The 22,080-nt window shown below is 33.7% G+C and overlaps 1 protein-coding gene across 3 annotated transcripts in view; it reads right to left on the bottom strand.

Annotated features, from left to right (window-relative positions):
- EPS8 (EGFR pathway substrate 8, signaling adaptor) overlaps nt 1-22,080 on the bottom strand; it is a 154,321-nt gene that overhangs the window by 36,641 nt on the left and 95,600 nt on the right. For all 3 annotated transcript variants that reach the window (XM_054591397.1, XM_054591395.1, XM_054591396.1), the window contains 8 exons: nt 14,921-14,988; nt 13,767-13,928; nt 9,628-9,777; nt 6,922-7,004; nt 6,260-6,396; nt 3,376-3,449; nt 1,930-2,056; nt 31-119 (listed from right to left, as the gene is read on the bottom strand). In XM_054591397.1, the coding sequence (XP_054447372.1) occupies nt 31-119; nt 1,930-2,056; nt 3,376-3,449; nt 6,260-6,396; nt 6,922-7,004; nt 9,628-9,777; nt 13,767-13,928; nt 14,921-14,988 (890 nt within the window). The remainder of the gene's footprint in view (nt 1-30; nt 120-1,929; nt 2,057-3,375; nt 3,450-6,259; nt 6,397-6,921; nt 7,005-9,627; nt 9,778-13,766; nt 13,929-14,920; nt 14,989-22,080) is intronic.

The following is a 22,080-nucleotide window of genomic DNA, read 5'->3' as shown; positions in this document are numbered from 1 at the left end:
TTCTATTAATTATGTATAAATTTCACTTACCAGAAGGTTAAATCCATGTTTAAACTTCTGAAAACAGTCAATAAATTCATCAGGAGGTGGAGGTTTTGCCCGCAGAGTTAAAACACCCTCTAAAGAAATAAGAAGGAGGGGTAGATGAGAGCAAATTGCCAAAAAGTACATAAAATGAAAAAATACAAAATAAAAACACATTTATGTCTGTAAAGTTTGATGATCATACCAGGTATCATGCTATCTACTTACTCCACCATGTCTCAGTCTGACTATAACAAATTAGGATGAGCTGACATTTGAAATGGATTCCTCTGCCTTTAGGTACCACCAATTCCTCGTTTGATTCCACACGTTTATATTGTAGCCCTTCTAAATGTCAGTCATTGTGCTTATTATTATGAACACTATAAAAATGTATAAGTTACAAGCCCTACTATTAAGGCCCTTAAAATCTAATAGCAGACATGGATGTACCAACTAAGTGCTATTAGAAAGACACTGCACCTGGTTCTTTTAGATAGAGAAATATATATCTAAAAGATGTTTCAAAGGGAAAGTAGCTTTTAAGGTGAGATTTAAAAGTTTTATTCCAGAGCAATTTGGTAAGAAAAACATCATACTTGGATAAAAACAGCATAAGCAAAAATATGGAAAAAGGAAATTGCATGTAGATGAAATAACAACATTAAAACAAAGAAGCATAAGAATGCTAAAGCAAATCAAGGTTAGACTGTGGATGACCTTGACTGTCTGTGTGAGTGAGGACTTAAGGAAGAGAACATGGAATTAACGTACTTTTCAGCAGTAGAATAAAGTGACTGTCCTAGAGCTTTAAGACAAATCTCTTCACAGAATAAGACTGGAGGCTTAACAACTGGTTAGAAAGCTGAGTAAAAAACTGATGCTAGTTTGAAGCATATTCTGGTTATGAAAATGAAAAGGGAAAAACTGGGTAAAAGAGACACTGAAAAAATAAAGTCAATGTTGACTACGCAGTAGAGAATTGTCATAGAAGAATCTGCGGTGTTGAATCCCAGTGACTGAGGGGACAGTATACCTTTCATAAAGAATACAGGAGCACTAAGTGGTGTGAGACATCAGGAGGCAGTAATACTTAATTTCAGAATAACAGAGGTGAGGTATATCCACATCTGCAGGACAAGTATACAGCTCACATGCTTACAATGTAGATATAAGCTAGAGAAAGATCTGGAAGTCATGGGAAATGAAAGGGATGTTTATTTGCTACTTTTTAATATATTTCAGTCTATAGAATTTTGTTCCATAATCATAATTTTATACATTTTGGTGACATTTTTAAATAGCCGAACTATAGTGCTCTAAAAGATTGTTTGTATATACTTTTGGAGTGTTATGATAAAAAAAAATTCAAATCCATTGACATCTGTATCTATTTTAATGAGAAAAGTCAGTCCTTTTATTTAACAAAACAATGAGGTTCAATATTTACAATAAAATACATCCGAATATGACAAGAATAGAGGTATGACATTCTTTATCAGACATTAATTTTATAATTGCTACCAACACATAGCCATTACCTGAATCTCAGAGTAAAATACAGAGTTTCTGTAATTTAGGTCAAGAATCCTTGAGTCTTTCTTAACTGTAGCCAACTCCAAACCAGAATGGACTATTCTCTGGGTGAATCTTAGTCTCTGCCTAAATCTCTGGTGCTATCCCAAAACTATAGAAGGAAACTTGGACAACAGTGTGGTGACTATGCCGGGGCTAAGGTGGAGGGGGTATAAAGGAACTAAATGATAATGGAAAAAAATACAATAAAAAACAAAAGGATCCTCGGTTCACTGTCAATGGAGTTTTGCTGAGCAGTTCAGAAAGGCAGAAATGGCCTATGACTGATGTTCTGATTGGTCTTTAGAAGATAAAAAACATCCAACTTACCTCCTGGTCCTTTTCTTTTACCTTTCTTAATTTTCTTCCTTTTAGAAAGCTCAGCAAATGCTTCCGCTGCTTTTTGGAGTTTTGTGATAAAAAATTCAATGTCATCCAAAATGTGGTTTAAGATTTGCTGAAATTAGAAATTAAATAATTAAATATAAAACACAACTATTTTTTTTGCCTTGGCTATACACAGTTAGTAAAGAAAAATCAGAAAGTTAAAAAAATAAAGAAAAAAAACCACTTCCCATATGCAAATTTCAGGTTTGTCACCAATTCTAAGAATTGAACTAAATACACCTGTGGCCTAAGTCTGACATTTTTCTTTACTTACATTTTTAAGCTACATTTTTCTTTAGCTTAATTTTGCTCTATTTTCAATATCACAAAGAAAACATTCAACAATATCTCTTCAGATCATTAATTATATTCAATTACTCTAATTCTTTCATAATGTTCTCCACATAAAGTTAAGGAAAAATAATTCTAAGAAACATTTTGTTAGTAAAGCACTGAGCATTTCTGTTTTTCTAATAAATGTACCAATAAAGCACCAACAATATTATGTCATGGGATTAAAGGTATACAAAATGTTGTGATAACCTATTCAAGACCTAGATAATGTACAGTAACAGGCATATATAGTAACTGTGTTCTTACAGTTCTACGTGGTAAAATACAATTAATGATGAACTAAGCTTTCAGGAATCATCAGATCAATCTTTGTTATCTTGTATACTATAAGTCTTAGCTGACTTTCTCTTGTACATGTGAAACTTGACATTCTTCTAATTTAAAAACTAGAAAGTGGGATTAAATGTACTTTTAAGCATAGTAAGTAGTCATGCGATATAAAAATTAAATTCCAAACTTCAAATTCCTATTTGTTTCCAAATTGAACATGAGTATAGCATAAAAAGTAGTTATACTGACATCATACTTCATGATTACATCACAAGGGATCGCCATTTTGCAAGTAAATTACTATGGAAAAATAAAATAAATATAGCCTTATCCTTCATAAGAAATTAGAATTTACATATCTACCCTTAGAAGTACCACCTAACTTTTATCTTTCAGGCATTATAAAATATTTTTTAAAAATTCCATTAAGACACATTAAAAAATATTTCAATTATGAATTTAAAATTACAAAAGAACCCCGAAAAATCCTTAAATCTGATAATTCCATTTAAATTCCTTTGTAAACTAGTGAATGTTAATTCTTCTATTTACTGCTCATTAAAGATCTGCATAAAGTCTACTAGTTAATATTGCCATAAAGGCACAAATAGTTATGAAGAAAAATAATTCAAAGAGCGTAACTGCCACTAGAAAGAGAAAATAGTTTCCATAAACATCTTTATTTAATCAACCTCATTTTCTGTGTAAATATTTTTTCCTATTTGAAAACGAAGCCAATGATCTCAATACGAATGCCGTGCTTACCACATCTCTGTCAATTCGGGCTGCCATCATCTCAGGCGTTTCTTCATGCCCATGATATTGCCTCAGTTTCTCAACTAGAATAAGAAGAATCGTAACTCTTTCAAACTGTTGCTTAAGTAATACCAATATAGGTAATTAAACAATGGCTAGAAAATTGATTAGAAAAGGGCCCATTTGCAAAAGGGAATACCTTCACTGGATACAAAATCAAAACTCTGCTCTCCTATGATGTGCATCCTCGCCACCACTAACAGAAGTAGTTAGGCAGAACTGAAGTCCTTGCTTTCCACCTTTATGCTTTTCTACCATGTAATTTCCCCTCGAGTCTCCCTCTTCCCTCCGTCAGCTGCCTATGAAACCAACCCTAACTTAGCACCCTACGATTCCAAACCAAGAAATATAAATCCATGCTTAAGCACCTACTTCATAAATAGTGGCCAAATAATTCTGATGCAACAAAGCATCTACTTTTTATGTATTCCAATGCTGTGATTACAATAAGCTTTGGGGGTTCTGATAATAGTGTTTCTTAACATTCTAGTTGTCATTAAACTCAGAACCCTCAATGTTGGGCTCATTAATTTTAAGCCATATGCTTTAAAAGGATAAATATCTACAGAAACTTGCAAATTAAAGAATAAATGTCTTAAAAAGCATTCGAGATGTTAAGTTAGCTCACTTGGCTAAAGAATGATGTTAACCATGAGGTCATTATCATGAACTCCTTCCTGGGTGGTATGAGTAAGTTAAAACTACCACTAAACACAGAAACTTGCACATGCATTTCACAGTAGGTTAAATGAAAATACAATGTATGGATGGAGCAGGAAAAATGTATCATCACTAATGGAAATACAATTCTTGATATATCATCATAACCCATGACGTTCAATATACAGAACTACAAAAAATAATAAAAATTCTGCATTGCTATGTCTCTTTTAGGTCCAACTCCCACCATAAAAGGAATACTTGTCAAAAATAAAAATAAAAGAAAGAAAGAACTCCCTAAGTCTTAATGGAACTTAATGAGTAGCTATTAAGTATTTTAAGATAATTAGAATTTATATGTATAAAATCTTGCAAGTTAACTGCTATTTTACCTATGGGCAGCTACTATCTTGGCTATAGTATACACTACTGAAAGCAGCAAGTTGAACTTGAAATACGGCTATTCGGAAGTCCAGAGAGGTGAGGTGAGGTAAGATGGGAGGCTGAGGTAAAGGGGAGACGGGGTATTTCCTGGAGTTTTTCAGTGGCATTGACTAGCCACCCCACTCCCACTGCCACTATCACTGTTCTGCAGAGATTATTTTGGTAGTCAGGGCAAGAGCAACTGCAAGGATTCAAAGGAGATGTTTAGCCTGAGTCAGCCAAAGCCTTCAAAAGGTCCAGAGAGGTACTTCTTTGGGGGATCTTTCCAACTAAAAGCTGGCCTGCACCCATATAGAACCTCACAGAGTAAGTATTGTGTTCTGTTTGGCATAGGAGTAAATTAGTTCTGAAAACCTTATCGCACATAGGCGAGGTTGTGCAGAGAAATTTAGAGAAAATCTAATGAGCCCAGGAACCCATAATTTTTTTTTTTTACATACAAAATTTACACACAAAATGGATTAATAGAAATTTATATAATTCCTAAAACCAGAAACTGTTATAAAGTTAAAATAAGTAATAATTCTGTTAACTTTATTTTAAAAAAATAAATGCTTCAAAGGTTTCTTTCCTTCATCTGTTTGGCAGCTTAGCTTATGTGTAAACCTCTGAAAATAACTTTAAGGATAGAAGAAATCTAAATAAAATGAAAACCATTTCAGAAAATAAAATGATCTCAATTTGGTAAGAAAAAGAGCACAATCACAAATTATGCTTACTATTTTGCATTAGTGTTATAGACATTATTTGTTTCGGATTCACAGCAACCCATGAGTTGTTATCCCCGTTGTATTATTTATAAGTGACACTGAAACGCAGGCAGATAAACTGTCCAAGGTCACACAGGTAGATCCCAGTCTTGATCCAGAGCCCAACTTTTCACTCACTAGACACAAAATACAGTCCCAATGTCACTCATTTTGGCAATCAAGTTCTACCTGTCTGTACTGATAGATATCCCCTGTGAATGATGCTTCATTCTGTAGAGGATAAGTGTCTAAGGAAGTCTCATTGAACTAGGAGGCAAAATAATGAAGCTCTAGTCTTCATCAACTTCAAACTTGCTGAATCACAATCTATTCACCCTTAAAATGAAGAGACTGAACCGTGCATATTTTAAGGCTTTTTCCAGTCATAAAAACTTCAAATTTGGTAAAATATTCTGACATATAAAAAGTTACAGTAAGTTCTATGCTCATAATTATTTGTTTTTACAAATACCTGTCAAGTTAAAGTGACGGTTTATACAAAAAGGGCCTATTGGACACGGTTAGCCAGATGGAGGACGCCTTTTCCACTGCCCTACCGCTGTCCCGCCACTCTTTCCATGTAACCACAACCAATTTGTCCAAAAGAAAACAGTAGTAAGATAATAACAACAGAAAGAATTTGAAGTATAATCTTAAGTTTAAAAAACTTCATTCACAGTCTCTTGTTTGGTATTTATTCTATTACCATCCTTTTCATTGTTAGCTGCGTCAAACTTTCCACCTTTGACCACATTTTTAAAAAAAGACTCTAATCCTAACACCACATTTATTACATGATTGGTCTGAACTCTCATATATAACAATCTTGCAGTGTTCAAGTTTAACTTTCCTTTACCTAAGATTTAAATTTATAAAACTAACCTCAAGTTTCAGCTTAGAAATTAGCATCAGAATTTGAAAGCAAGAACTATGTCACAATCGTAAGTAAACGCTAAGTATCAGTTCCTAGAAATACTCACAGTCCCCTTGGTCAGCTGCCCATGCAGACCAGGCTGCCACCCGACTTCTCACATCCACCTGGGTCACAGTCCCAGGGGGCACTGGGGCGGGAGCTCTGGGTGGAGGTGGAATACCAGGATCTGCTTTGGAAATCATCCTAAAAACAATGAAAACAAGTTCAATTTTTACCATTTCTAGTTCTATAACATCAATTCTCTCAATTTATGGTCTTAGTTCTCCAACGTTAAGAAGAACTATGTCAAGGAGTAGAACAAAAGGGATTTCCTAAGTATTCCCTATTATATTTAAGAAATACAAACACTTTAAATTCTGGGTTCAACTAGGTTCAACCTTTTTCTGGGTCTCCTGTGATTTGGAAAGGCCGTGAACCAACTACAGTCCTAATATCCAGTTGTATTCCGGAGGCCGCCTTCCTTGAAACGCCACTCATCTTTCATGACTGTGACAACACAGGTGGCAAAAGCCACATCAGAGAAAGGCCAGGAACATGGAGGGAAACGGCTGCACGCACGCTGGCACACCTCGGAGGGCAAATGATTTGAGATTACAGGTTGTAATCTGTAAATTATATCTTCATTGAAAGTAATTTTTATAAATCTTTAGAGGAAAAAAGGCTTAAAAGCCAATCAATTCTACCCCTTAATTTCTTTTATGTTTTTACCTCAGGGCATCAGGCCGCCTCTTCTGCTTCCCTCCTTTACTGTCGCTGATTGCACTTTCAATATCTTCAGTAATCAGGTTTGCCTGTGATGAAAGACAAGTTACCACGGAGGTTATAGATTTTCTTGTCTTGATATGTAGGTTAAAACAGAAAAAGGGATTATGTTCCCTCTGAATCAATGAGTGTCTTGATGAAAAAGAACAGTGTTCTTTTTAGTCAGCTTTCAAAACATTCCCTTCCTCTTTTTGATGTTGAACTTCATAATGACAAGATTTAAAAACTGAAGGAATTTTAAAATATTGTTTAATCTAGATTCCTTTCTTTAGTTTACAGCTATTCCTGCATAAAGGCAAATATGTAAAAGGATCTGCAAATGTAAAAGTATAATCATATGCTGAAAATGTAACTAGGTAAATATCGCTTCCTGAGAAGAAATGAAGGAGTTAGAAGCACATGTGTGTAGAGAGTGGAATTCCTTCCCTCTCTCATCCTCAGGATCCACTGGGCATCCACTCACCCATGGAAACAAATCACTCGGTACCAGCAGAGTTATTACTCTAAGCGTAAGACAAAGCCACTATAATCATGGAATGAACCCCAATACTAGGTTGTGCCCTAATGGATAACCACTTTATTTTGTCATTTCAGGTAAAAATTAACATTCTCCAAACAAACAACTTTTCCAAAATGAAAATCTGATTTGGTTTTGTTGGGAATTGATGAGATTAGCAGCAAAGAGGTTTATTCTGTCTGTGAAGTTTATTTATAGCCAATGATTATTATTGTATATTAGGTTCTTGCTGGGATGTATTCATCTCCTATTTTTGTTACTGCTTATTCTCTGTAATTATGTATATTTTTCATTTATATATATTTTATATTCTTCTACCAAAGCACAGGTAATCATAAAATTTCAGAGCAGAAGGACACTTAAAGATTATCTAATCTGTTCTTCTTTTATGATTAAGTAAACTAAGGAATACTCATATGATGGTGCGGTCAAGGTCACCTTGCTAGTTAAATGAGAGTGTTAATGCAACTCACTTGTGTTATCACTGTAAGAACTTCCTGTCGGAAGTTTCAGGAAGTTTCAGGAAGACTCTCCAAACATCGTGTCAAAGGCTTTCTGTTACGTGGGAGATTAAAACTGAAGATGCCTAGGGACCCTGAGCTTCCTACAGGGGCTATTTCAAGAAAATTTTATTACAACTTTGGGCAGGAACATCGGGAAAGTCCCGTTATAAAGAAACTTTAAAACTCAAAAGTGACATTGCAAGGCGATCCATATAAAAGGAACTAGATCATATTTCACTTTATATTTTCAATGGGGCTAGAAAAAATTAAGTCTCATATGTGAAATATGGCACCCATGAGTAAATGTATGTAGCTACAGAGTAGTACTTAAACTTTTAATGAGGATGAAACAGTATTCAGTAAATCAGTTTAGAATCCATCAATATCATCATCCCTGTTCAAATAAAGCAAGCTCTTTATTCTCAAAACTGAGATGCAGAAACTTTAGTTAGCACAATAACTCTCAGTTTCCAGAGGGGTTTTTGGAATATTGAGGCAAAACACCAGATTTAATTTAAATGAAGACATTTAAAAATGTCTTTTAGCTTAGTCCTCTGCTTTTAAAATGTCTGATTTAACTCTCACTGTATTTTCATAACAAAATACTCATTTTAATACTTACTGATTTAAATCTAACCTTGCAGAATTCTTAATATACTTTACAACTTTCAAAAGGAACTAAGCAAAAATCTGATGGAATATTTCATATATAAATTACCTAAATGTCACAGTTCTTTTCAAGATTTTTAAATTGAAATAAGAATAAATTGACATAAATTGAAATAAGAATAAAATTATTAAATACACTTTTTACAGTCGATCTTAGTTCATCACATTATATTTTAGAGTCAAAAATACAGAAAAGATTGAGTGACACTTTCTGCTAATCTCCCAACATTTCTTCATAAGATAAAAATTACCTGTCTATTTTAAAATATACAGTGATAAATCACTGCTTTGGTAAGGTACCGATCAACTCAACCCAAAATGATTTCCCTTTAGAGAAATCAGTTTCGAAATAAAGATATTCAAGGTTGAAGATAACTTTTAATGTCCAATAAAGCATCACAAATTATAATTGCTTGAATATTTATAGTGTACTTTGAAATACAAATCTTCAGTATATAGCATGTTATTACTGGTAACTATGCTCAACTATTTTCACATTATCTCTTAGGCATTACAAATCTTGAGCAATTATTCAAGTCACTTAATTAAAATGGTGAACTTTAAATCAATATCCTGGAAAATGTCTAAGTGCTTCATTGCAATAATATATGTTTTGTGATTATCGTAAAACAAAACAATATTGTGATTATTTATTGCCCATGAAACATGATTTCTGTAGAATCAATTTTTAATTATAAATCCAAGTCACTCAATGAATAATGTAATACTTTATCTACATTGTTTTAAATAAATAGAATGCATCTTATTTTTTTAATACCATTCTATCGCCCCTTTCTTTACTTGGCCTGGAAACCCTTAAGGAAGATACTAAAGGATTTGTTTTCCTTACTAAATTGTAAGAAACTAAAAATCTAGGACCTACTATCCATATGACTGAAGTAAATAATTCAAAGCTGCCAGAACATTTGCTTAAAAGAAAAGGAAGTTCAGTATTCTTTTTACCTTAATCTCATCACACTGAAAAAGATGCAGATCTGGCTTGTTCTGAGTTGGCTCTTTGCACACCAGGGCAAGAATTGAATCATAGTTACAGGAATGCATCACAGCTTGGCAGTGCTGGATTGTATTTAAAGGAAAATTCTCCAGTTCATTCTATAAAGTAAAAATATAATTTGCCTTATTTTTTATTGTATATATAAAATCTATTCCACAAAGAGCTCTAGGCATTGTACAAATAATTTTTAAAGTGCATAAAGCATATTGACAATGAATATTAGTAAACACTTGTAGATATGGATGTTGAGTAGGTACAAGGCTGGGCTACCTGGCAGGTGGCAGAAAGAGCAACAAAAATGGAGAAAATTTAGCAGAGAAATGTAATTATGTTCTTAATAAACAGAATATTGAATTTAACATTATTGGTTTCCTCAGATTATAAGGTAGAGATGATGTCTTCAACAAAAAAAAAATAGTAAACTGAGGGCTCTTTCCAAAATTATTCACCATCTCACATGATATTCTTTCCCATCTGGCTATGGAATATCAGATTTTTCTTTTTAACTTGAAGAGTAGTCATAAATACAAATATGCATATCTGCATACATACATACATACATACAAACAAATGGTAGGCTAAGAATAATATGTCATTTGTACATTCTCTATTTCAGTGAATCAAATACAAAAATTCACTATACAGAGAGAATCCAGCCAAAAATGTAAAGCAATAGGGTCAGAAGGATCTCTATGAGAAATATATTCTTCAAAATGATTAAGGTATTAATATTTGGTGGTATAGAAGTAAATACTCTGTAACCTATAATAATCATGCAAATAGAATACCAACAGATTAAATACAATACTTCTTAAATGAATGTTCTGCTCACTATTACAATTCTGTACTTAATGAGATATTTAAGGTGCTCATCCTTATAGTAATGGCTTTACACAACTTGTGCGCGGTGTCACGATGTAATTGATGGGAGAAATCGTGATATATTTTAGGTACATAAAATACGATATCTCTGATAACTGGAATATAAAAAACAGCTTCTATTATGGACACCCATAGATATACATCACACCAAAAACTTATTGTAAATACTAATCCCTGATATCCAGCCGAGGGGAAACAAGAAGTGCAGTTTCCATGAAAACAGCTGTCAGGGGGGAGGGTTAGGGGAGGGGCTGAGTATAAAAGGTAAAGGGATTAAGCAAAACAAAACAAAACCTCAAAGACAACAGTATGGTAATTACCGGAGAGAAAGAGGTCGGGGAAGATAGGAAAGGGTAAAGGGGGGATAAATGGTTATGGAAGGAAACTTGACTTTGGGTGGTGAACATGCGATACAATACAGAGATGATGTATTATAGAATTGTACCCCTGAAACCTATATAACTTTATTAACCAATGTCACCCCAATATATTCAATAAAAGTAAATAAAGTGTAACTTTGAAGCCATACAAGAGAGATAATAAATTTTCTTTCTTTCCTAAAGTAAATTAAATAGTAATATCCTTTCTCCATAATTCTTTGGAACTACGATGACTGCAGAAGCACTCAGGTGTTCTCCTACAGTGCACAGTGGGTGACATGAAAGGGCAAATTTTACCCCGACTCCTATCAGAACACTCTAATGTGATGATAATATTCTCTTTATCTTAGGAGTTCAAATGTTATTAGATGACAGGGCTCAGAAAAGTCCTCTTTTAAGTGCTCCAACATCTTACCTGCCAGTGCATGTGTGAAAAAAAAAGGTGTCTCCTGTGGAGCTGATGAAAAGTTAATATGCACAAGATCCTTTCATCCCAATTCACTCATTCACTGGCATATGACTTGGCCTAGCATGTAATTAATCTATGTCATGAAGTATCATGCCCTATTGGGGCCTTATTTTAGCACTGTGTATTTTTTCCTCACTTCTTCCATCTAATAATTTATGGTTAAAAAAATGTATGCCTCTTTCTCTGGTTTTGCATATATAATATAATTTTGTATATATAATGTATGTCTCTATCTCTGACTTGGCATATATAATGTATGGAGTGTCTTCTGATAAATAATAATACGAAGTTTATTAATAGAGATTAGAATAAAGCTGGATCAGTCTGCATTTGAGCAGGAAATGAGAGCCACTGTAAGAATTATGGAAATAAGGAGTGTAATACAGGAATTAGGGCTTCCATGACTGTAGTGGTTGCTGGGGAGTGAAGGCCTGGAAGGATGGGGCCAAGAGATCAGGAAAAGTTAGTTACTAATGGTGTCAGCCCAAGGCACTGCAGTACGGAGAAGCTGCAGCTCGAAGAGAGGTTTGAGAACTTCCCGACCCTGACGGGAGAGCTCCTAAAGCAGGCTGCAAAGCCACTGTGTCTTAACACGGCACTGTCCGCAGATCGTGGCTTCCACTTCACTTCCTTTCTCCATGTCTCATGCAAATTACTTGTTGAAACGACAACCAAGGCCATGCAGCGAAGGGGATTCTGAAAGGCTTGATTCTCAGCCTTGGGTGGGAGAGTCTGGGTGCCAGGAGGAGACAATGCACCATCGCCTACCTAATCTTCATGGGATTGCTTATTGTATAAGCAGTTAAAACATGAAAGAAATTAATCTTGAGGAACGGTATAAAATTATCAGGTTACCTAATTCCAGAAAGTCTTAAACCATTTAGAGAATCTCAAGAAGAAGATTCTCTTGGAAATTTTTCATGATTTATGAGGATACATTAAAGGAAGAATGTAAATTTTGCCACATGGACATTTCTCAGAGTAAAAAATCCAAATTAAAGAATATAGGTATAGTTCTGGCTGAGCGGCTCAGGTGGTTAGAACATCCTCCTGTGCACCAAGGGTTTGAGAGTTCAATCCCTGGTCAGAGATTGTGTGGGAGGCAGCCAATTGATGTTTCTCTCTCACATTGATGTTTCTCTCTCTCTCTCTCCCCTCTCTTTCCCTCCCTCTCTCTCTATAAATCAATAAAATGTGTCCTCAGGTGAGGATTAAAAACATTTTTTTAAAAAATGTTTTTAAATGGGTATAAACAAAAGAGAATGTTAAAGAAAAAGAGGTTTCCCAAATTATATTTTATCCTCACTGATAAAACTTTAAGGTAATTTTGTAAAACGCTTTAAGATTTGTTTAAAAACTAAAACAGAAACTAATTTAAATGATTACTATACATATATTGAAGACAGAGGCTTTTTAAAGATTCGCCTTAAATTCATTTATAAAATGTAACTAAAAAACATTTTCCTGAATCATATTCTGCTGGATACAAAAAGATGAATGATATTACTAACTGATCCAGCTGAAAGCAAGCGTTTCTTTTAATACTTCACAAATGTGGCTAAGGCAACTAAATAAGCCATCCTATAGCTAAGAGATTAAGAGAAATTACCATTCTGGGCCCACAATGCCAAACTTTTAAAATTTGACTCCCCCCAATTTTAATAATCATATTATTTAACACATTTTCAATAAAATTTCAGGTCTCTTCTTATATTTAATAAATTCATTCTATTATGGTGATGTTTCCATTTGGAGTTGGCTTTGGAAAACAATTGATTTTATCACCCCCATCATTGAAAATTCGGCAAAAAAAAAAAATTGCATTTTAGGGTACCACAGTAAAACCAGATCTACATAGTTCAGCAAGACTTTTTGGTGCTTTATGCATATGTAAATCTCCTATATTCCCTCTTTAAAAAAAAAAGAAAAGTCGAATCCTTCAAGGTCACTTTCCAGGCACCTTCCTCCAATCACATGACCAGAGCTTTCTACTTTCAGAATTCTCTCTTATTTTATAATTATTATAATTATCTGTATGTTTTATCATCTTTCTCACTAAAGTGAAGGAGATTTAATGGCAAGAACTCCTGTTTTGTCTTTTTCTGTTCCAAACAGGAGTCACAAATAAGCAACGTGCATGGCAAATTCAGCCTGCAAATACATTTGGTGTGGTTGACATAGTGTGTGTGCTTCCTATGCAGTTTTATTTTTTAATTTATTAGGGTGTACAAATTAGTCTTTTAAATCATTGACAAAAATATTTTATTTGATCAGACTTTCACCCATTTGCAAACAATCCGTAAACATAAATATTTGTGGACCTTCCTAAAAAATAGTATAAATTTTACAAACTTGCCTTTGATTCTAAATCAATCAGGCTTACAGCTCTGTCATCCACTTGAAGAATCATATCTTGAGTCCACACTTTGCCCTTGGCATCAAGCAATTTCAGCTTCCTTATTCCATCATCAATGGTTATCATAGCATCTTTCCGATCCAGAACAAAGGTAGTCAAATGCTTATGATTGGCAAAAAAGAAAAAATATATACACAGTCTCTTACTACACATTTTCCAAAAGAGAGAAAGTTAACCTAATTGAAGTCAACTAGCAAAGGGGTGAGGAGCAAAAAGATTATTCTAGAACTTCATGCTTATTTTACTGAGATAATAAAGTCAAGCAGGTTTGTTGAACATAGGAAATGCTGCCTTGAAACATGAAATAGCTAAATCTTTTTAATACTGAGTAATGTTAAACTATATAAAAATGTTATAAAAACAAATTCTAAACAGTTTAAATAACATTCTCTTAAAATCATCCCAATTTATTCCATTGTCATTATTTGAATGTTGTACAATAGGAGGCATTCTACATGGCAGCTTGAAAACTATACACAGATGACGAAATAAGCAATTTCAAAAGTACTTCCCCCCTAGTACACTGTCATTGGAATTATAAATTGGTGTAGCCACTGTGTAAAACAGTACAGAGGTTCCTCAAAAAATTAAGAATAGAACTACCATATGATCTAGCTGTTCCACTTCTGGGAATTTATCTGAATATATGAAAACACTAATTCAAAAATAATAATAATATATATATATACACACACCCTTATGTTTACTGAAGCATTATTTATGAGCCAAAATATGGAAATAATCTGCTCTTCTAGACAGATTAATGGATAAAGATGTAATATATCTGCATATCTAGAGAGAGAGATTATACGTGCGTGTGCGTATATATATGTGTACACAGACAATCCAATACTACTCCGCCATAAAATATGATGAAATACTGCCATTGTGACACTTGAGGTTATTATGCTCAGTGAAAAAGATCAGCCAGAAAAGGACAAAAACAGCATGATTTCACTCCTATATGCAATATAAAACAAAAAAGAAACAGTATAGAATACATCATAGAAATGAAATAAAACACAGTTTTTATTGGTAGTAAATGAACCCTTCAAGATTCATTCTAAGTTTTAGTAAACATCAAAGCATCTTACTTCAACACGGTATTGGGATATATCTGATACACTGCTGATACTGTCACGTGCATAATTCTTCCTTTGTTCTGAAAGAGAGGTTTACAAAGACATTATTTACCCATCAACAGGCTGAAGTTCATATGTCAGGGTCTTGTGGCCAACTCTAAACTAGTCTATCTCACATATAAATACAGTAGTTGACAAGTCACCATTGTGTCATATCTCTTAAAACACTCATTATTCACATTAATTGAAAAAGCTACAAGAAAGCTTAAATGAAATGCATGAACAATTTGACCTAATATAAATTTTCACAGTCTCAGAGGTTAACAAGATTATTAAGATTGTAAGAAAAAAAAGGTATTTTGTCTAATGGTTTTATTAATCAGGGATTCTACTACTTGAAAAAAGGGATACAAACTGGTTTGTTAATTTCATCATTTAGTACACTGAGAACAAAACAGAATTATAAATACTGTCATAGATACTGTATTATATGAGTTAGACTATTAAAATAATAGGCACTGCAAGAAACATCTCCTTTCACAATATCCAAACTATGGAGAGTGTTAGAGGAGATTCAAAACATGAATCAATCACACTGATTGTCATTAAATTTTAACAATTTCCACACATCTACAGAACAAACAAATGTGATACTCAGACTTGTAGATATAAGCTGTTAGAAAAAAATAAGGAAGTTAGGTAGAAAGTAACTGTACCAAAGTATTTTAAAAACAAAAACAATCCCTTAATTTTCTTCTGTAAAATGCTGCAAAACCAAAATAAAATATAAAGTATGTGGAGGCAATATTTTGCACTTGTTACTTTTTAATCAAGCAAGTTGCTTATTTGTAAATTCAGAGTTGCCTATTTCTTCTAAAGCAGAATGATATGATAAAAAACATTTAAAAAAAAATCTCTAAGTGGGAACCAGAGGATTTGTGATTTTAGCCTTGGCTGTTTCACAAAGGAGGAGACTTCAGGGCCTCAGCACCCTCATTGTAAGATAAAAGGGTTAAACGAGATCAAACCACAAGACCCCTCCAGCACTGAAATCCCCTTTACACGCACATCCACACATACACACACATTCCTTAGCTTTCCTAATATCCAATTTTTTTTTGAAATATAAATACGTTTCTTCCAGTTAATATAAAAACCTTAAGCCCTTCCTACAATGGAAATTGAAAGTTCTGCCAAGCATAAAAGCAAATCAAGTACCAAAACATGAAGCATGTATACAGACTCAGAATGGTAACTCACAGAGTTACTTAAGAACTTCAATAAATTTTTGTTTAATAATGCATACAAAAGTAATTATCTTTTCATTTACATTCACCTTAAAACTGAGATGAAAATATCCATATACCTTATATTACATCTAGTATTATTCCAATATATTCTATTTTTGTTTTTGCAGCATTAAAGTTACTTAATAAAAACACACACACGATAAAATTCAGCTTTTGCTACCTTTCTTTTTTTGTTTGGATGATGACCTGAAGAAGTATGATCCATCTGTTCCTACCAAAATAATGTGATCAAAAAGAAAGATCTGGTTTCACCTGAAACGTTCTGTTCCAATATGACAAAACATAAACCTTCACTTACATAACTATATTCTACATATGTTAAAAAGCGAACAAGTATGATTTTTAAAATTATCATTAGTTAAAGGTTAATCAATGTGAGACATTAACAAATAGGTAACTATTTTGGGGAAAACCACTGTAACTTTTGAAATACAATATGTAACTCAAGGAGATATCTAACAAAAGTACTTTTAGAAATAATCACTATTTCAGAATCACTTGGCTCATCCTCTTCTATGACAACCCTCAATGGCAGACTCAGAACCTGAAGGTAGTTCTATTTCCTTTGCTGTGACTCAGGACAGCAGAAGAAATGGCAATAGTTGCCACGTGTACCCCGTTATGATATGGCAGCCCTAGGGTATTTAAATGCGTGACTAAGTCTTTTCGATAAGTGATGGCCAAACAGTTGAAGGTCAAAATACTATTTTTTGTAATTAAATATTCTCTTTAAGAAGTAGTAAAAATTTGTTCCCCCAAATTTCCTAACACATAGTTTGTTAACCCCACAGAAACATCCTCTACAGAACTAGAAGACACTGACTATCTACTGGAAATAGTATGATGTTAACTGAACACTCTGATTGCCTAGAAAATATGGTGCCATTTCCAATATTCCCAATTAAGGTTCCATTTAAGGAATTCAAAATCTGCTTTCTGATGTTACACAGCAACAACAAAAAAATTATGGCTTATGAGAAAAATATCCTAAAGTGTAGAAATACCATAAAATGGATTTATAACTAAACATGTAGCTCTAGTGCTTTAAGTTAATAAATAAATGAGGTTAATGTTAACATTTTACTAGTAAATTTTGAAAAGAGGCTTTTAAAAGGCAACTATAGTACATTTCTTTCCTTTTTTTTTTTTTTTGAGAATCACATATCCTCTCAAGTACAGTTGTAAATTGCAATTATGCTCCTAAGCTGAATATCCTCACCAAAAGCCTTAAAACAGTGTGAAAATACTGAATAAAGTCTCTATGGCTTCTAATGACATAGATCACTTTCTCTAACAAAGTTTCTCAACCCTGGCTTCATATTAGAATAAACTTTGAAAAATATTGCTGAGGTCCCACTGTCTAGTGGTTCTAATGTAATTGGTCAGGGCACAGTCTGGGTACTGGCTTTTATAAAAGCCCCCAGGCAATTTGTATGTGCAGCCAAGGCTGAAAATCACTGCTTCAGAATCTGCAAATTCCAGTTCATCTATGATATCTTATCTCTTTAAATTGAAATGTTTTCTTTCCAAATTAATAGTGTAAATCATAATCAAATAGTGTATTAAACAACTGAATGAATCTAGCAGTAGAGTTTTGGGTTTCTAGTGTTATAAGCTGCTCAACTCCCAAAATAAGAGCAAGTCTCAGTCTCTGTGTTTCTCTGAATCAATTAGAACCAGGAACAAACTTTAATTGGTTGTATAGTAAAACTGGTTGTATTTTGCTATTTTTCCTAACAGATTCTATCCAATGGACCAGACAGAATATACAAACCTAAAGATATGAAATTAGGTGAATTCAGTAACCAAGGATGAAATTCTTTACACATCATTTTAACATTACTGAGTTGACATACTACAACAAAAACTGACATTGAACTTCCAGATAAGAAACATTAATTTAGTTTTTGATGGACTTCGGGTGACCATGATACATATCAACATAGGTTCATCAACTGTAACAAATGTACCACTCTCATGGAGGAGGTTAGAAGTGGAGGAGGCTATATATATGCATGGGGGTATGTGGGAAATCTCTGTACCTTCCCCTCAAGATTTCCATGAACCTAAAACTGCTCTAAAAAATAAAGCCTTAATAAAAAATCAGGCATTTAACGTTTCAGTTAGTACAATGATAACTATAACAATATGCAGGTCTCAGTATTTCAACTTAATTCCTTTTTGCCTGTATAGCTATAGCAAGATTTGAAACAGCAAATATTCAGACCATTTTTATTTTACGTATTTTCCTCTGAAAAAAGAAAGAATTGCTTAATAAGTAAGGATTTGTTAATTAGGAAGGGGAAAATGAACATAAAAGCAAGTATTTATTTAAATAAGACAAGGGACTACAGCTCCTATTATTGTACATTAGAAAAACTGTGAACCACCAGTGAAGGAAAATCCCTTCCCCATTATCTTCGTGTATCATTTCCATAAAGGAGAGGTGCTTAATGGGAATAAGTAAGAAGTACTGAGTAGTAATGACAAGCTCTCATTACTTACACACCTAGTATCTGAACCAAGATACTGTTAAAAACAAACAAGGTCGATTTTACAAAATTATATTATATAAGAATTTTACTTGCCAGTTCAAATTGTTAAAATAACTTTTCCCATGAGGAGAAAAACAAGCTTCAGAATTTCAGATAAGTCGGGAAGATCGCTAACCTATCCTTCTGAGTCCCATGCTCTGGCACACTCCGTGAAGCTGAACTGTGACGCCACCGCTGCCCAACTTCCTGACTCTGAAGAAGTCTGGGCTATTACCTTCTTAAGAATTACAAAAAAAATTGTTTAAAAATATAACTAAGTGTTTTTTCATGTAAAATAAGTAAAATGTATATTGTAAATAATAAGGACAGAGAAAAGAAAAATGAGTTTTAACTCTTCAGTGCCACTTAAATGTGTAAGAGGTTGGTTGCTTGGGTTTCAGTTTTGATGATAAACAGACTATCTCCAAACCAAGATCAGGAGAGTGAGAAGAAGACTGGTACAAAAATAAAAATGTGGAGTAGATATCTGTTAGTAAAAGTGGTATATTCTGAAAAAAGCGAGTGAAACACTGTAAAAATACAGGGAAATTTATAGTCAAGTCAATCATAGAAATTGTGCAGTTTATAGGTTACTTATACTTCATTCTTATCAGTAAGTAGCTCCCTGAGAAGAAAAAAGAAAAGCAGGAGAAACAAAAATACAGTTTCCTACTTGCTGACATCACAAAAAATTTCAAACTTAAGGCTAAGTGACACTTTAAAGTGTACATATCATATTTATCCATTATTACTTGGCCTCCCCAAAAACACAAATCTCAAAGTTACTGTAAATGTTGGTAATGACAACAAAGTATTATTAATAGGTAATTTTGTGAAACTTGAGTTTTTCTGGAGATAGGATAAGTATGACTTTAAACAGCTGACTATTTATGGTAAATGGTTATATTCCAAATTCAGCAATATCTAATTTAAAGGGAAGTTACTTTTGCAGGAAGTTCAGCTGTTCAAAACACAGCCACGAATCCATACTTAAATTTAAGTCCCCTGAATGACAGACAGACATGTCACAATATCTACATGTTAAAAGTTGCGCATATTAATGAATAGGCTCCAGCAAGAAAGACTGAATTCCTCACTCAGAATCTATTTACTAACAGGGGTTTCTATCTATTTTCTCGGCCCATGCATATCAAAAGCAAAGCTAAAAGCAGGCAACTTAACAACAGGGAAAAGCAACAGACTTGGAATCCATTCTCCTGGAAGAAGCAGACCCAAATATTCAAAAGTGAATAGATTCTGAATTTTGTGTAAAGGCAAGGAATGTGGTCCTTTGAGCACGTCACAGAACACTAGGTGGTGTCCACACCTACGACCCTCTGAGTCATTAACGAGCCATTACAGTGTCTACACCCTGATGAGAAGGAATGTTTAATACAATTTATAAATATTTCCCTTTAAAACAATTTTTTATAAGTTTTAGTACTTAAAGACTTTGACAAACAGGCTAGCTGGAAAACACACACACACACACACACACACTTTTTAATTCCCAGATAACAGTAGCTAAATGATATGTTACAATCATAAGTGGAGAAGAAAAATATTAACATTTATCTTCCTAAGCAAAAAGTCCCTATGTTGTCAGAGACTCTAGTGATGCAGAGCCTCCCACATGCTGGCTTTGAAATTTCTTGAATAATAATGAAGAAATGACAAAATATGGTTATTAAAACTCTAGCACATTTTAACTGTTTTCCTTGAATAAATTACATTAATACACATCCAAAGAAAGCAGATTTATTGTTATAATTGTGTCATTCAATAAACATTTATAGGCTTATAAAAATAATTTGTGGAACATAAGCTTAGAAATATACCATGAAGATTAACTCTTGGTCCTATCAAAGTATCACTGTGATCATTTAGATGTATTAAAATATTAAATTTGAGGACCCTCTTTAAGCTGAGGACCCAGGACTAAAAGTGACTCTCCTAAACCCATCCCCATTGCCATGATAGGCTCATTACTTGTATTTTCTCATATAATCTTATCACAGTATTATTATTATTATTATTGTTTTCTATGTTACAGATGAGGAAACCAGGGCCCAGGGGTTAAATCATTTGCTCAAAATGGCAGCCTGCGGTAGCGCGCCGTGGGTCAGCTGCAGATCACTTGGCCTCCGATACCCATGATTCCCATGCTCTTTCTCTGATCACATCTCTGGCACCATGGTGTCAGATTTGAAAAGGGTTTTCATAAGAACGCAAGCTGCATGAAACCCTTGATACAGTACCTAGCCTGCAGTCAGTGTGTAAAAAAGAGGCTATTATTGTAAGACTCATGTAGTTAATATACCATCCATAAAGACAGTTAATTCTGAAAGATTTATTCAACTAGTTTAATACTTGTGAAAGGAGAAATTTTAAAAGAAATGTACACATTGTGACAAAATAAACTACATTACAAATCTCTCCTTCACAAACTTTCTCGTTATAAAAAGGAAGTTAAAACTATGCAGGCGAGGAGGCTCAAGTAAACACTCCCAAAGCTAACTAAATGTAGTTAAAATTTCACCTAGAATTTGTTTATTGCAAAGGTTTGTTCAATACATTCATACATTTCACTATTGCCATCATCTTTCTATCCATTCATTACACAGTCATTCACTGAGAGTCTGTTAGAGAAAAGGTGTGCATGTGTGCATTTTGTACAGTGTGTTGGGAGGAACATTCAAAGGGAAGGAAGAAACATTATCAGCAACTTCCAGGAACTTAAAACCCTCTTATTTGTAAGCCCAATACATTGCTGAGTCCTCTTTCTTCCTTATAAATGCTTCTTGATTTTGCCTCTTTCTCTTTCTCTCTCTCTATTCTTTGTTTTACCACTGTTCATTTTTATCATGTGACATAAAATTAACTGTCATTTCTTACAACCAAGATTTTTAAAGTTACGTGACTTTGAAAAATCCCCTCACCTTAATAAGGGGCCTCAGTTTGCTTTATATGTAAAAAGGGGAAAATAAAAATTTACTGCCTGAAAGCTAAAGATTTTCAATCCTTGAACCTATGATTTTATGAAGTTGCTGTGAATGACATTAAAATTTACAGCTGAGTCCTACTTTTTTATCCCTTATTCCTTTCCTAGTTCCCTGAAAACAAACCTTTCAGCCTGTGTTATTTGTGAGTTTAATATTCTTTTTGCTTAAGAAAAGTCTTAGGGCTCTTACACAGTTGTCTTATTCACCTATTTCTACCCACATGCACCTAATTTCCCGTAATACCGTTACTAAAAAAACCCAAGGCTAATGTGACCTATTACTCCTCTGATTAAATATGTCAGTGGTTGATCATTCCCTGTAATCAA

The sequence above is a fragment of the Pteronotus mesoamericanus genome, unplaced genomic scaffold (genome assembly GCF_021234165.1).
Source record: "Pteronotus mesoamericanus isolate MK-2021 breed Mesoamerican mustached bat unplaced genomic scaffold, CSHL_Meso_final scaffold_21, whole genome shotgun sequence".
NCBI lineage: Eukaryota > Metazoa > Chordata > Mammalia > Chiroptera > Mormoopidae > Pteronotus > Pteronotus mesoamericanus.
Note: the sequence above shows the minus strand (reverse complement) of the source record. Positions and strands in the feature narration are given on the sequence as shown.